This window comes from Ranitomeya imitator, chromosome 3 (assembly GCF_032444005.1).
Source record: "Ranitomeya imitator isolate aRanImi1 chromosome 3, aRanImi1.pri, whole genome shotgun sequence".
NCBI lineage: Eukaryota > Metazoa > Chordata > Amphibia > Anura > Dendrobatidae > Ranitomeya > Ranitomeya imitator.
Window position 1 is genome coordinate 11,576,703 of NC_091284.1, and position 16,647 is coordinate 11,593,349.

A 16,647-nucleotide genomic window follows, 5' to 3' on the forward strand; every position below is an offset into this window, starting at 1 on the left:
GACATTGTGCCGGATAATCTCTTATTCCCCCTGTGCAGATGACGGACATTTGGCTGGATAATCTCTTATTACCCCTGTGCATATGACGGACATTGTGCTGGATAATCTCTTATTCCCCCACTGCAGATGACGGACATTGTGCTGGATAATCTCTTATTCATCCGGGCAGATGACGGACATTGTGCTGGATAATCTCTTATTCCCCGGTGCAGATGACGGACATTGTGCTGGATAATCTCTTATTCCCCAACTGCAGATGACGGACATTGTGCTGGATAATCTCTTATTCCCCCACTGCAGATGACGGACATTGTGCTGGATAATCTCTTATTCCCCCACTGCAGATGACGGACATTGTGCTGGATAATCTCTTATTCCTCCGGGCAGATGACGGACATTGTGCTGGATAATCTCTTATTCCCCGGTGCAGATGACGGACATTGTGCTGGATAATCTCTTATTCCCCCGGTGCAGATGACGGACTTTGTGCTGGATAATCTCTTATTCCTCCGGTGCAGATGACGGACATTGTGCTGGATAATCTCTTATTCCTCCGGTGCAGATGACGGACTTTGTGCTGGATAATCTCTTATTCCCCCGGTGCAGATGACGGACCTTTGTGCTGGATAATCTCTTATTCTTCCGGTGCAGATGACGGACATTGTGCTGGATAATCTCTTATTCCTCCGGTGCAGATGACGGACATTGTGCTGGATAATTTCTTATTCCCCCTGTGCAGATGACGGACATTGTGCTGGATAATCTCTTATTCCTCCGGTGCAGATGACGGACTTTGTGCTGGATAATCTCTTATTCCCCGGTGCCGATGACGAACATTGTGCTGGATAATCTCTTATTCCCCCACTGCAGATGACGGACATTGTGCTGGATAATCTCTTATTCCCCCACTGCAGATGACGGACATTGTGCTGGATAATCTCTTATTCCTCCGGGCAGATGACGGACATTGTGCTGGATAATCTCTTATTCCCCGGTGCAGATGACGGACATTGTGCTGGATAATCTCTTATTCCCCCGGTGCAGATGACGGACTTTGTGCTGGATAATCTCTTATTCCTCCGGTGCAGATGACGGACATTGTGCTGGATAATCTCTTATTCCTCCGGTGCAGATGACGGACTTTGTGCTGGATAATCTCTTATTCCCCCGGTGCAGATGACGGACCTTTGTGCTGGATAATCTCTTATTCCTCCGGTGCAGATGACGGACATTGTGCTGGATAATCTCTTATTCCTCCGGTGCAGATGACGGACATTGTGCTGGATAATTTCTTATTCCCCCGGTGCAGATGACGGACCTTTGTGCTGGATAATCTCTTATTACTCCGGTGCAGATGACGGACATTGTGCTGGATAATCTCTTATTCCTCCGGTGCAGATGACGGACATTGTGCTGGATAATTTCTTATTCCCCCTGTGCAGATGACGGACATTGTGCTGGATAATCTCTTATTCCCCGGTGCAGATGACGGACTTTGTGCTGGATAATCTCTTATTCCCCGGTGCATATGACGGACATTGTGCTGGATAATCTCTTATTCCCCCTGTGCAGATGACGGACCTTGTGCTGGATAATCTCTTATTCCCCAACTGCAGATGACGGACATTGTGCTGGATAATCTCTTATTCCTCCGGGCAGATGACGGACATTGTGCTGGATTATCTCTTATTCCCACTGTGCAGATGACGGACATTGTGCTGGATAATCTCTTATCCCCCGGGGGCAGATGACGGACATTGTGCTGGATAATCTCTTATTCCTCCCGTGCAGATGACGGACATTTTGCTGGATAATCTCTTATTACCCCTGTGCAGATGACTGACATTGTGCCGGATAATCTCTTATTCCCCCTGTGCAGATGACGGACATTTGGCTGGATAATCTCTTATTACCCCTGTGCATATGACGGACATTGTGCTGGATAATCTCTTATTCCCCCACTGCAGATGACGGACATTGTGCTGGATAATCTCTTATTCATCCGGGCAGATGACGGACATTGTGCTGGATAATCTCTTATTCCCCGGTGCAGATGACGGACATTGTGCTGGATTATCTCTTATTCCCACTGTGCAGATGACGGACATTGTGCTGGATAATCTCTTATTCCCACTGTGCAGATGACGGACATTGTGCTGGATAATCTCTTATTCCCACTGTGCAGATGACGGACATTGTGCTGGATTATCTCTTATTCCCACTGTGCAGATGACGGACATTGTGCTGGATAATCTCTTATTCCTCCGGTGCAGATGACGGACATTGTGCTGGATTATCTCTTATTCCCACTGTGCAGATGACGGACATTGTGCTGGATTATCTCTTATTCCCACTGTGCAGATCACTGACATTATGCTGGATAATCTCTTATTCCTCCGGTGCAGATGACGGACTTTGTGCTGGATAATCTCTTATTCCCCCGGTGCAGATGACGGACATTATGCTGGATAATCTCTTATTCCCCCGGTGCAGATGACGGACATTGTGCTGGATAATCTCTTATTCCTCCGGTGCAGATGACGGACATTGTGCTGGATAATCTCTTATTCCCCCGGTGCAGATGACGGACATTTTGCTGGATAATCTGTTATTACCCCTGTGCAGATGACTGACATTGTGCCGGATAATCTCTTATTCCCCCTGTGCAGATGACGGACATTTGGCTGGATAATCTCTTATTACCCCTGTGCATATGACGGACATTGTGCTGGATAATCTCTTATTCCCCCACTGCAGATGACGGACATTGTGCTGGATTATCTCTTATTCCCACTGTGCAGATGACGGACATTGTGCTGGATAATCTCTTATTCCCACTGTGCAGATGACGGACATTGTGCTGGATAATCTCTTATTCCCACTGTGCAGATGACGGACATTGTGCTGGATAATCTCTTATTCCCACTGTGCAGATGACGGACATTGTGCTGGATAATCTCTTATTCCCACTGTGCAGATGACGGACATTGTGCTGGATTATCTCTTATTCCCACTGTGCAGATGACGGACATTGTGCTGGATAATCTCTTATTCCTCCGGTGCAGATGACGGACATTGTGCTGGATAATCTCTTATTCCCACTGTGCAGATGACGGACATTGTGCTGGATTATCTCTTATTCCCACTGTGCAGATCACTGACATTATGCTGGATAATCTCTTATTCCTCCGGTGCAGATGACGGACTTTGTGCTGGATAATCTCTTATTCCCCCGGTGCAGATGACGGACATTATGCTGGATAATCTCTTATTCCCCCGGTGCAGATGACGGACATTGTGCTGGATAATCTCTTATTCCTCCGGTGCAGATGACGGACATTGTGCTGGATAATCTCTTATTCCCCCGGTGCAGATGACGGACATTGTGCTGGATAATCTCTTATTCCCTCGGTGCAGATGATGGGCATTGTGCTGGATAATCTCTTATTCCCCCGGTGCAGATGACGGACATTGTGCTGGATAATCTCTTATTCCCCCGGTGCAGATGACGGACATTGTGCTGGATAATCTCTTATTCCCCCGGTGCAGATGACGGACATTGTGCTGGATAATCTCTTATTCCCCCGGTGCAGATGACGGACATTGTGCTGGATAATCTCTTATTCCCCCGGTGCTGATGACGGACATTGTGCTGGATAATCTCTTATCCCCCCGATGCTGATGACTGACATTGAGCTGGATAATCTCTTATCCCCCCCTGGTGCAGATGACGGACATTGTGCTGGATAATCTCTTATCCCCCCCTGGTGCAGATGACAGACATTGTGCTGGATAATCTCTTATTCCTCTGGTGCTGATGACTGACTGTGCTTCTTGGATATGAGGGGTCAGAGTGCTGACACTTGTGGTGCGCCAGGCTGGCGGGTGTCCGGTCCCCTGTATTCGGCGCCTCTCTTGGTCTTCCTGTCTCCTGATCGTCCTGTTTGTCTTCCAGTTGCTGATAGGATATGAGAGCGGCACCATCGTGCTGTGGGACTTGCGATGTAAGAGGGCCGACATCCGCTTCTACTACGATGAGGTAAGTGTTGCTGTGCCCTCGGCCTGTGACCTCGATATCCCGACTCCAGCGGGGAGCGGACACTTTCTATCATAAGTTTATACAGTCATCGCCGAAAGTTTTTGTTTTGTTTTTTTTGTACTCTTGAAATTGTTTGAAATTGTTAGAGAAAATGAAGTATTATCCCAGAAAATTATTGCATTTTCTCATGTTTTGTTATTGACATATTTATTTCCATTGTGTGTGTTGGAACAAAGCAAAAAAACTGAGAAAAAAAATGGCAAATTGGACATAATATCACACAAAATCTAAAAAAAAATGATATCACACCTGGAACCTGATAGAAAGGGGAGAAGTTGCCTCAATCTTTGTATTGTGTGTCTGTGTGTGCCACACTGAGCATGGAGAACAGAAAGAGGAGAAGAGAACGGTCTGAGGACTTGAGAACCAAAATTGCTGAAAAATATCAACAATGTCAAGGTTACAAGTCCATCTCCAGAGATCTGGATGTTCCTTTGTCCACATTACGCAATATTATCAAGAAGTTTACATCTCATGGCGCTGAACCTAATCTTCTTGGACCTGGACGGCAGAGAAAAATTGATGAAAGGTTTCAACACAGGACAGTCCAGATGGTGGATAAGCCCCAATCAATGTCCAAAGAAATCCAAGCTGTCCTGCAGGCTCAGGAGGCATCAGTGTCAGCGTAAACTATGCGTCTACATGTAAATGAAAAGAAACGCTATGGCAGGAGATCCAGGAAGACCCCACTGCTAACACAGAGACATAAAAAAGCTAGACTGCAGTCTGCCAAAATGTATGTGAGTAGCCAAAATATTTCTGAGAAAGCGCCTTGTGGCCAGATGAGGCTAAGATATAGCTTTTCGGTAAAGCACATCATTATACTATTTGCCAAAAATGGAATGAGGCTACAAAGAAAACAACACAATACCTACAGTGAGATATGTTGGAGGGTCACGGATGTTTTGATGTTTTTTTGCTGCCTCTGGCATTGGGACTCTGACTGTGTGCAAGACATCATGAAATCTGCGGATCACCAAAGGATTTTGGGTGGCAATGTAGCGCCCAGTGTCAGTAAGGTGGGTGTGCGTCCTAGGTCATGGATCTTACAGCAGGATAATGACCCCAAACATATTTCAGGATGCTCCCAGAACTGAATGGAAACAAAGCGCTGTAGAGTTGTGAAGTGGCAGCAATGAGTCCGGAACTAAATCCCATTGATCACCTGAGAAAAGATCTTACAGTCGCTGTTGGGAGAAGGATATATGTGAGACCGGGAGCAGATTGTAAGAAGAGTCGTCCAAGATCCCGGCTGAGAGGAGGAAGAAGCTTGTGGATGGTTATAGGAAGGGGATAAACAATATTTTACAGAAAGAATCAGCTCTGATCCCGTCCTGTAATGTCTGTATACTGTTTTTTCATTCTCCCCCTGCCCAGGAGCTGTGGTATGGTCAGACCAGGCCCCTGTATGGTCGGACACGACCATTACCCAGTACAGCAGGGGCACATGTATAAGATTATCTCAGCACAGGAACATTTTTTTGATACACAACCTATTGTGGAAATTATTATTATTCCAAGATCTGTTGACTAAAATGAACTTTTGTTCTTAAAGTTGAGGGTGCCAGCACTTTTGGCCATAACTGTATATTTTATTTATTTATTTCCTGTTTTCCCTCCATTTTTCTTCTTTTCCGTGCACTTACGTCCGTCTATGCTTAGTCCCTGGGGAGCGGACCCCAAGGCAGGGAGTGCAGCATTGGATATGGAGGACTGTGCTCCTTTTATTAGGGGGAGACCGAGCTTAGTTTTTTTTGCCCTTTTTATTATTTGTTCTTATTTTATTTTCTATTGTTATGTACCTGTTGCTACAGTTATTACTTTTAGAGTATTTCTTTGTATTTGTGCAGCGGCGAGCAGGGAGGCTGCGATCTGTTTGCTCGCCATGATGACGGCCGTGTAATGGCAGTCGCAGATCGCAGCAGGTCCTTGTTCTCAGGGAATCCCTATCAGCAGCATGGATTCAGAAGGGGCACGAGCGGGGTCCATGACTGCCGATCCCACCGGTGGCAGTAAGTGCAGGAGCGTGCGATGCCATCAAACATGGGCTTCTGGCCCAGCGACCGTGTCCTTAATGGTTAAGTCGTCATTGTCCCCCTGCTCCGATCAGGGTGGTCTCAGGACCCGGCCCATGTGTGTAATGTGTGACCGGACATGGCTGCCAGTAATCGGCATGTGTTCTCCCCCTCAGGCCATCCACTCCATCGGCTGGCACCATGAGGGGCGGCAGTTCATGTGCAGCCATTCAGACGGCAGCCTCACCGTGTGGAACGTGAAGAACCCAGCCAAGCCCTTCCAAGTCACCATTCCCCATGGTAAGACGTCAGCCTGTGCTCAGGGTCTCCAGTCTGTGAGCTGTGAAACTACTGCTCTAACAAGGGCTGCTGGAAGTTGTGGTTCCACAATAGCCAGCGAACCAGAGAATGAAGGCGCTATTTAAGGAAATCAAGTTACCACTTATCCACGTGCCACAACTTATAATTCAGCGATGGTCCAACTGCTGGGAGCGGCACTGACTGACAGAACAGGGACCTTTTCACCCCCCCACAGTGGAGCGGTGGGTACGGCCTGCACTCCTGCCATTCCCTATGTGGCTGCAGCGCATTTCTCTAGCCCCAAGGAGAGTGAGTGGAGCAATAGTCGGACATCTGACCTGATGCTCCATTGTAAGAGGTGTAAACGTGTTCCATTTGGCATAATAAATTTCCCTGTTCTGCTACTCAATGCATATCCCAGCAGTCGGACCCCACCAGTTAGCGAATCTGGTAGCTGTTCGCACTGGACAACCCCTTTAAGGATGGACCAGGAAGTCTGTGACCCTTGTTTCCTGCTACATGAAACTGTCTTTTGTCTCACAGGGAAAAGTCAAAGAGATGGAAGGAAACATGAATCCTGTAAGCCCATATTAAAAGTGGAGTATCGGACGTGTAAGAACAGGTGAGGCGGCAGTGGCGGCTGTACTGCACTGTACTGACAGTGTGCACTGTACTGACAGTGTGCACGGTACTGACAGGGTGCATGGTACGGACTGTATGCCTGGCACTAATAGGGTGCACGGCACTGATGGAGTGTACTGTATTGACTGTTCACGGCACTGAGGGGTGCACTGTACTTAGGAGGTGTACGGCACTGAGGAGGTGTACGGTACTCACACGATGCACTGCACTGAGGGGGTGTAAAGTACTGTCTATGATAAGACCTACTGACTGTGCACAGCAATGAGGGGTGGCACAGTACTGAGGGGGTGTACAGTACTGACTGCACGGCACTGAGGGGTGTACATATTGACATGCACAGTAATGACACAATGCACGACACTGATGGGGTACACAGTACTGCTGGGTTGCACTGTACTGACGGTGTGCACGGTACTGAGGTTATGTACAGTATGGACTATGCATGGCACTGAGGGAGCGCCACGGTACTGATGGGTGTATGGTGCTGATGGGGTGTACTGTACTGACTGTTCACGGCACTGAGGGGGTGCATGGCATCGAGGGAGTGCACAGTACTGAGGAGGTGTACAGTACTGATGCGATGCGCGGTACTGATGGGTTGCACGGTACTGAGGGGGTGCACGGCATTGAGGGGTGCACGGAACACTGATGGGGTACACAGAACTGCTGGGTTGCACAGTGCTGAGCGGGTGTACAGTACGGACTATACACTGCACTGATGGGGTGTACGGTACTGACTATGCACTGTACTGAAGGGAGTGTACGGTACTGAGAAGGTGCACGGTACTGACGCGATGCATGGTACTGATGGTGTACACGGTGCGGATGAGTAGCACTGCACTGATGGTGTGCACGGTGCTAAGTGGGTGCACTATACTGAGCGGTTGTGTGGTACTGACTGTGCACGGCACTGAGGGGGTACACGGCACTGAGGTGGTACCCAGTACTGATGAGGTGCTGACTGTACGGTACTGATGGGGTGCATGGTACCGTCGGGGTGTACACTACTGAGGGGGTGCACAGTGGTGGAGCACTTGTTGTGTCCGCAGCTCTGCAGCTTCTTACATAAGACACATTATTCATATTCAGATGTTTTCCTGTCTTGGCCGCAGCTCTGACCCTCGGCTTTCTCATATTTGCTCCTTAAAGCGGAAGTGCTCTATCACTGATGAGGTGAGGCCGCCGCGCTGTGTAATATTTGTAGTGCACTTCAAAAGAGATAAAATGGTCCTTGCACCTCATTTCGGCTCAGGAGGATCAAACGCGCTGGAGCCAATCTTCATCTAGAAAAACCATTGTTGTGGGAAGCTGCTCCATCGTCTGAGCTCCTCAGAAGCCGCCTGTAACCCGTGCTTGCCCGTCACCCAGCGCCAACACCGTCTCATCATCACATCCATCATGCTAGTTATAGATTACACCAGAAATGTGAGAGATGGCAGATAGTAATCCAGCAAGTGCTCACCGTGTGGAGGAGAGTACAGGGCCGCCACTCGTAATCAGTAATATCACTGGATTCATTCAGTCCTGTTACCCCCGATGTATAACACCCGGCCTCATTAGCCCCGGTGTGAGACATTCAGCCCCCTCACCCCCGTGTGTCACATCCAGCCCCTTGCACTGTACCATCGGCATGCACGGTACTGAGGGAGTGTACTGTACGGACTATACACTGTACTGATGGGGGTGTATAACATCTGCCCCCCCCTCACCCCTGTGTACAACATCCGGCCCCCTCACCCCGTGTATAACATCCGGCCCTCTCACCCCCGTGTATGACATCCGGTTCCTCGCCCCCCAGTGTATAACTGTAGCTTACAGATTTGAGGAAGAGTCTTTTCGGCCCCCTCTCCCCCCCATGACTGAGCCCAGTGCACAAGTGTCACACACAGTGTAGGAAAGACTAAGTGCAACACAAAGGGATAAGAGGAAGGGAACCCAACACTAGGAAAGGGAGGAGTGGAGACCCCTAGGCAGATCTAATGTCACCCTGTCTGCCCTAATGTCCTTATAAAGGTTCTGCACCTATCGCCGAGCAGGATACCTAATCCCTGCCTGAGCCTGGTGATAAGCCCTGCATTGGGAAGGGCAGACTATGAACTAGTCAATCCCTACTACCACTAAAGACAGATGCGATACATAAACAAGGGGAACACTTAGCTTGAGTAGACTCAGAGAGAAACACAGACATCCTCCAAACACCAAGGAGGAAGATGCCAACTGCTATAGCTCCAAGCCTCAACAAGGAAATAGAAATATCACCGGCAACTCCCAGCAGCCACCTGGGAGTTATAAACACCGCGGACCAGGTGTGTCAACTAGAGCCGGGGGGAGGTTACCCTGTCTACAAACACACATTTTTTCAGACTTGCTCTGTAGCACCACCTCTGCTGTCAGGACAAAACAAGAATTGCAGAAGCTCTGGTGTTGGGGAGGCGCAGCTCCGGTGTTGGTGAGGCGCAGCTCCGGTGTTGGTGAGGCGCAGCACCGGTGTTGGTGAGGCGGCAGCTCCGGTGTTGGTGAAGCGGCAGCTCCGGTGTTGGTGAGGCGGCAGCTCCGGTGTTGGTGAGGCGGCAGCTCTGGTGTTAGTGAGGCAGCAGGTCTGGTGATGGTGAGGTAGCAGCTCTGTTGTTGATGAGGTGGCAGCTTTGCTGTTGGTGAGGGGGGGGGGGCAGCACTGGTGTTGGTGAGGGGGCAGCTCTGGTGTTGGCGAGAGGGCAGCTTTGATGGTGGTGAGCCGGCAGCTCTACTGTTAGTGAGGCGGCAGCTCTGGTGGTGGTGAGGCAGCAGCTTTGGTGTTGGTGAGTCGGCAGCTCTGGTGTTGGTGAGGCAACAGCTGTAGTGTTGGTGAGGCAGCAGCTCTGGTGTTGTTGAAGCGGCAGCTCTGGCATTGGTGAGGTGGCAGCTCCGGTGTTGGTGAGGCGGCAGCTCTGGTGTTGGTGAGGTGGCAGCTCTGGTGTTAGTGAGGCAGCAGGTCTTGTGGTGGTGAGGTAGCAGCTCTGTTGTTGATGAGGTAGCAGCTTTGGTTTTGGTGAGGGGGGGTAGCACAGGTGTTGGTGAGGGGGCAGCTCTGGTGTTCGTGAGGGGGCAGCTTTGATGGTGGTGAGCCAGCAGTTCTACTGTTAGTGAGGCAGCAGCTCTAGTGGTGGTGAGACAGCAGCTCTGGTGTTTGTGAGGCGGCTGCTTTGGTGTTGATGAGGCAACAGCTGTGGTGTTGGTGAGGCGGCAGCTCTGGTGTTGGTGAGGCGGCAGCTCCGGTGTTGGTGAGGTGGCAGCTCTGGTGTGGGTGAGGGGGCAGCTCCGGTGTTGGTGAGGCGGCAGCTCTGGTGTTTGGGAGGCGGCAGCTCCAGTGTTGGTGAGGTGACAGCTCTGGTGTTGGTGAGGCAGCAGCTCTGGTGTTTGTGAGGCGGCAGCTCTGGTGTTTGTGAGGCGGCAGCTCCAGTGTTGGTGAGGCAGAAGTTCTGGTGTTGGTGAGGCAGCAGCTCTGGTGTTGGTTAGGCAGCAGCTGTGGTGTTGGTGAGGCGGCAGCTCCGTTGTTGGTGAGGTGGCAGCTCTGGTGGTGGTGAGGCAGCAGCTCTGGTGTTGTTGAGGCGGCAGCTCTGGGGTTGGTGAGGCGGCAGCTCTGGTGTTGGTGAGGCAGCAGCTCTAGTGTTGGTGAGGCAGCAGCTCCGATGTTGGTGACGAGTAAACAGCTCCAGTGTTGGCGAGTAAACAGCTCCGATGTTGGTGAGGCAGTAGCTATGGTGTTGGTGAGGCTCCAGCTCTGGTGTTGGTTGGTGAGGCAGCAGTTCTGGTGGTGAGGCGAAGCTTTGTGGTGGTGATGTGGCATCCTGGTCATTGCAGGCTGTAAATTGTTCTGAAGAGATGGGTTTTCAAGTTTTGCTTGAAAGTTCTGAATGTAGGGGATAAGAATTCCAGAGGATGGGGACACTCGGGAGAAGTTTTGCAGGCAATTGGATGAGGAACGTGCGATCGTGGAAGAGAGAAAGTCTTGGGAGGACCGGAGATTATGTGGTGGGAAACATAGGGAGATTAGTTCAGAGATACATGGAGGAGACAGTTTATGGATGGCTTTGTAGGTCAGTGTTAGTAGCTTCAAGTGGGAATTGTGAGTCAATGAAGGGATTTTCAGAGGGGAGAAATGGAGGAGTAGTGAGGAGAGAGGTGGATTAGTCGGGCAGCAGAGTTAAGGATGGACTGGAGAGGTGGGTGAGTGTTAGCGGGGAGGCCACAGAGGAGGATATTGCAGTAGTCGAGGTTGGACATAATGAAGGCACAATTATTTTAGTAGATTAAGGGTTGAAGAAAGGACGGATTCTGGAAATATTTTTGGGTTGGAGGTGGCGAGAGCTTGGTGTCGGTGTGAAGGACAGACCAAAGTCGATGGTTACTCCGAGGCAATGGGCGTCCGATACAAGGGAAAGAGTGATATCAGGTACTGTGATCGTTAGATCGGGTAGGGGAGTTAGGTGAGATGGAGGAAAGATGATGAGGTCAGTTTTGTGTACGTTGATCATTAGAAAGCGAGAGGAGAAGGAGGATATGGCTGACAGACATATAGCATATAGATGTTACTGGAAGCCGTGGGACTGTCAGTTGTCCCAAGCCAAAGATATAGATTGAGAAGAGGGGTCCCGAGACAGAGTCTTGAGGAACATTGACAGAGAGAGGGCAGGACGAGGAGGTAATGTGGGAGTGTGAGACGGTAAATGTGCGGTTAGGAAGGTGTGAAGAGATTTAGGAGCGGGCGAGGACTGTGATACGAGGGAAGAGAGGATGTGTAGTAGGAGGCAGTGCTCAACTGTGTCAACGGCAGACGACTGGTCTAGAAGGAGGAGTGCAGAGAAGTGTCTGGTCACTTAGGCTGTAAGTAGTTAGTCATTTTGTCCGGGCAGTTTCGGAGGAGAGGTGAAGACTGAAGCCGTATTGACGGTTGGTAGAGTAGATTACATAAGAGGTGGGAAGTACAAGGTGGACATGGTTTTCGAGGAGTTTGAAGGTGAACGGGAGCAGCGATATGGGGCGATAGCTGGACGTGGAGGTCTGGTCGAGGGATTGCTGACAATAGGTGGGATCGTGGCATGTTCAAAAGCAAAAGATAAGGTGCCAGTATTGATTGATAAGTTGAAGAGATGTGTTAGAGCTGGGATAAGTGTCGTGGTGGTGAGGTTGGGGAGGAGATGGGATGGGGTCCAGTGCACAGGTGGTGAGGTGTGATCTCCTGCAGTGATGGTGGGAGGAAGGCTAGTGGGGGAGGGCAGTGGTCTGGTATACATAGGGGTTGTGGTGGTTAAGTAGTAAAGTCTTGCCTGATTTGATCGATCTTGTTGAAGTGTATGGCAAAGTCTTTTGCAGAGATGAGGGAGGTCGGAGGGGCAGTGATGGGCCGAGAAAGGAGTTAAAAGTGATGTATAAATGTTTGGGGTTGTGGGATAAAGATGATACGAGGCTGGCGAAGAAGTCTTGTTTAACAGAATTCCATAACTTGAGATTTATCGACAGGATCCTGTGAGATGGATAACGACTGGCTTGTGCACCCACCTCCAACCAGAATACCCTGGGTTGCATCACGGGTCAGGCCCAGTCTGGAGGTCACAGGTTCTCCCCCATGTGATTGTCACTGTCTTCCTCTTCCAGTGAACCGTTCATCATCTTCTCTGGCGGATTGTCCTATGACAGCAGGAGACCAAGTCTAACCATCATGCATGGCAAAGCAATCACTGTGCTGGAGATGGACCACCCGATCGTGGACTTTTTAACACTTTGTGAGACACCTTATCCAAACGGTAAGAGTGGATTCAGCTGCTGGTCCTCATGTGGCCCCATTATATGAAAGAGCTGTGGAACATTTCTGCATTTCAAGGGATTGTCCTGTTTTAGAATATTTTGATATAGTTATTAAAAAAACAAACTCTTCTCTTCTCACGTTCCCCTGGTCCAGCGCTGAGTCTATACTATTGCCCTGGTCTCTGTTTGGCAGCACGTGATGTCTCGTCATCGGTGCTGCAGCCAATCACTGAGCTCAGCGGCTTGTGCCGTCTACGTTTGCAGAGCTCAGTGATTGACTGCTGATGAGAAGTCAAGACTGCATCCATCAGTCAGACAGTGGCAGTGCCCAGTGGTTGGTCGATGTGGCCCCTTGTGGTGCAGGAAGAACCAGCCTCCATGTAATACGGATTACAATCACTTTTCTTAATCGGCTTTGGTTTTGTTGTATCTCTAAATACAAGGTTTTCTCACCCAGAATTCCAGGAGCCGTACGCAGTGGCCGTGCTGATGGAGAGAGACGTTATCGTGGTGGATCTGACCCAAAGCAAGTAAGACATGTCTTGTTATAACGTGTAAATACTGTCACATTGAAAAGTCGGAGCTTTGGGTTACTCAAAAAATGTTGTACCTTTTGGCATCATCATACCAGTTTTGGGATGTGACGGAGGGAGTGACGCCACTACTCATCTAATTCATGACGAGCGGCATCGTTAGTTATCCCAAACATCTTACCATAGACTGGAGTAAGAATTATGTCAAGTAGAACAGATCCACACGCCAGTGCTGAGAGGTCTCATAGACGTGTATTGAGAGCTTGTGACTTTAGCGTCTGACTTCCGTCCAGTCAGAAGCCACTGTCACAAGATGGCGCCACGGGATCGGAGTAGCGTTGGTAAAAGGTGAAGACGCAGGAGGATGAGTATGAGAACGGGGGCTTACATTTAAAGCTCCAATCCAGCTCTGAAAAAACAACAAAAACCACTGGAGTGGTGCTAAATCATGAGCATATGACTCCAGCACGTCCTCTCATCAAAACCAATGAGAAGAAATGTGGTCTTTATGAACTGAGGCCAAAGTTCCACAAAGTTTACTCATCTTCTTCAACACAATCGTATTCTCAATCTTTGCTCCCGGGGTCACTTTTCCTTCCCCTGTACACTGACCAACGTAATAAGTGCTACCATATAGTATTGCTGTGACGGGGTTACCACAACAGAGAGGAGCTAGAAGACGGCAGCGTCTGATTGAGTCTAGTCCTGTGCTGAAAAGAAGCACTTCTCCTTCTTTTTAAATGGTGTTAATTTCATTTGGCAGAACAGGGGTTAATCAGCCATGTTGGGAACTCTGGGATTCTGAGCTCTCGGCTGTGCTCAGTTATGCACTTCTATCCCCTATATAATCTGGGTCCTGACTGAAACACATCGTCAGAGCTAGCTTGTGCTGCTTGGCTGGCTGGTGGTTATATGAGGAGTTTTCTGTGACTGTTGCTTGGGTTAGTAAGTGTGGTAATTCCCTTCCCTTCTCCTACTTTAGTTTTGCAGTGTTTGTGTCGCTCTCTTGTTTTGCAGTTGTTTGTGTCGCTCTCTTGTCTTGCAGTGTTTGTGTCGCTCTTTTACCTTGCAGTGTTTGTGTCGCTCTCTTGTTTTGCAGTGTTTGTGTCGCTCTCTTGTTTTGCAGTGTTTGTGTCGCTCTTTTACCTTGCAGTGTTTGTGTCGCTCTCTTGTTTTGCAGTGTTTGTGTCGCTCTCTTGTTTTGCAGTGTTTGTGTCGCTCTCTTGCTTTGCAGTGTTTGTGTCGCTCTCTTGCCTTGCAGTGTTTGTCACTCTCTTGTTTTGCAGTGTTTGTGTCGCTCTTTTACCTTGCAGTGTTTGTGTCGCTCTCTTGTTTTGCAGTGTTTGTGTCGCTCTCTTGCCTTGCAGTGTTGGTGTCGCTCTCTTGTTTTGCAGTGTTGGTGTCGCTCTCTTGTTTTGCAGTGTTTGTGTCGCTCTCTTGTTTTGCAGTGTTTGTGTTGCTCTCTTGCCTTGCAGTGTTTATGTTGCTCTCTTGCCTTGCAGTGTTTGTGTCGCTCTCCTGCCTTGCAGTGTTTGTGTCGCTCTCTTGCCTTGCAGTGTTTGTGTCGCTCTCTTGCCTTGCAGTGTTTGTGTCGCTCTCTTGCCTTGCAGTGTTTGTGTCGCTCTCTTGCCTTGCAGTGTTTGTGTCGCTCTCTTGCCTTGCAGTGTTTGTGTCGCTCTCTTGCCTTGCAGTGTTTGTGTCGCTCTCTTGTCTTGCAGTGTTTGTGTCGCTCTCTTGTTTTGCAGTGCTTGTGTCGCTCTCTTGCCTTGCAGTGTTTGTGTTGCTCTCTTGTCTTGCAGTGTTTGTGTCGCTCTCTTGTTTTGCAGTGTTTGTGTCGCTCTCTTGTTTTGCAGTGTTTGTGTCGCTCTCTTGTTATGCAGTATTTGTGTCGCTCTCTTGTTTTGCAGTGTTTGTGTCGCTCTCTTGTTTTGCAGTGTTTCTGTCGCTCTCTTGCTTTGCAGTGTTTGTGTCGCTCTCTTGCCTTGTAGTGTTTGTCGCTCTCTTGTTTTGCAGTGTTTGTGTCGCTCTTTTACCTTGCAGTGTTTGTGTCGCTCTCTTGTTTTGCAGTGTTTGTGTCGCTCTCTTATTTTGCAGTGTTTGTGTCGCTCTCTTGTCTTGCAGTGTTTGTGTCGCTCTTTTACCTTGCAGTGTTTGTGTCGCTCTCTTGTTTTGCAGTGTTTGTGTCCCTCTCTTGCCTTGCAGTGTTGGTGTCACTCTCTTGTTTTGCAGTGTTGGTGTCGCTCTCTTATTTTGCAGTGTTTGTGTTGCTCTCTTGCCTTGCAGTGTTTATGTTGCTCTCTTGCCTTGCAGTGTTTGTGTCGCTCTCCTGCCTTGCAGTGTTTGTGTCGCTCTCTTGCCTTGCAGTGTTTGTGTCGCTCTCTTGTCTTGCAGTGTTTGTGTCGCTCTCTGGTTTTGCAGTGTTTGTGTCGCTCTCTAGTTTTGCAGTGTTTGTGTCGCTCTCTTGTCTTGCAGTGTTTGTGTCGCTCTCTTGTTTTGCAGTGTTTGTGTCGCTCTCTTGTCTTGCAGTGTTTGTGTCGCTCTCTTGTTTTGCAGTGTTTGTGTCGCTCTCTTGCCTTGCAGTGTTTGTGTCGCTCTCTTGTTTTGCAGTGTTTTTATCGCTCTCTTGTTTTGAAGTGTTTGTGTCGCTCTCTTGTTTTGCAGTGTTTGTGTCGCTCTCTTGTCTTGCAGTGTTTGTGTCGCTCTTTTACCTTGCAGTGTTCGTGTTGCTCTCTTGTTGTGCAGTGTTTGTGTCGCTCTCTTACCTTGCAGTGTTTGTGTTGCTCTTTTACCTTGCAGTGTTTGTGTCACTCTCTTGCCTTGCAGTGTTTGTGTCGCTCTCTTGCCTTGCAGTGTTTGTGTCGCTCTCTTGCCTTGCAGTGTTTGTGTCGCTCTCTTGTCTTGCAGTGTTTGTGTCGCTCTCTTGCCTTGCAGTGTTTGTGTCGCTCTCTTATTTTGCAGTGTTTGTGTCGCTCTCTTGTCTTGCAGTGTTTGTGTCACTCTCTTGTCTTGCAGTGTTTGTGTCGCTCTCTTGCCTTGCAGTGTTTGTGTCGCTCTCTTGTTTTGTAGTGTTTGTGTCGCTCTCTTGTCTTGCAGTGTTTGTGTCGCTCTCTTGTCTTGCAGTGTTTGTGTTACTCTTTTACCTTGCAGTGTTTGTGTCGCTCTCTTGTCTTGCAGTGTTTGTGTCGCTCTCTTGTTTTGCAGTGTTTTTATCGCTCTCTTGTTTTGAAGTGTTTGTGTCGCTCTCTTGTTTTGCAGTGTTTGTGTCACTCTCTTG

The 16,647-nt window shown here is 49.1% G+C and overlaps 1 protein-coding gene across 5 annotated transcripts in view; it reads left to right on the plus strand.

Moving 5' to 3' along the window:
* Nucleotides 1-16,647, plus strand: part of STXBP5L (syntaxin binding protein 5L) — a 398,760-nt gene that overhangs the window by 217,459 nt on the left and 164,654 nt on the right. For all 5 annotated transcript variants that reach the window (XM_069760483.1, XM_069760479.1, XM_069760480.1 and 2 more), the window contains exons 7-11: nt 3,956-4,039; nt 6,291-6,414; nt 6,958-7,036; nt 12,691-12,839; nt 13,298-13,370. In XM_069760483.1, the coding sequence (XP_069616584.1) occupies nt 3,956-4,039; nt 6,291-6,414; nt 6,958-7,036; nt 12,691-12,839; nt 13,298-13,370 (509 nt within the window). The remainder of the gene's footprint in view (nt 1-3,955; nt 4,040-6,290; nt 6,415-6,957; nt 7,037-12,690; nt 12,840-13,297; nt 13,371-16,647) is intronic.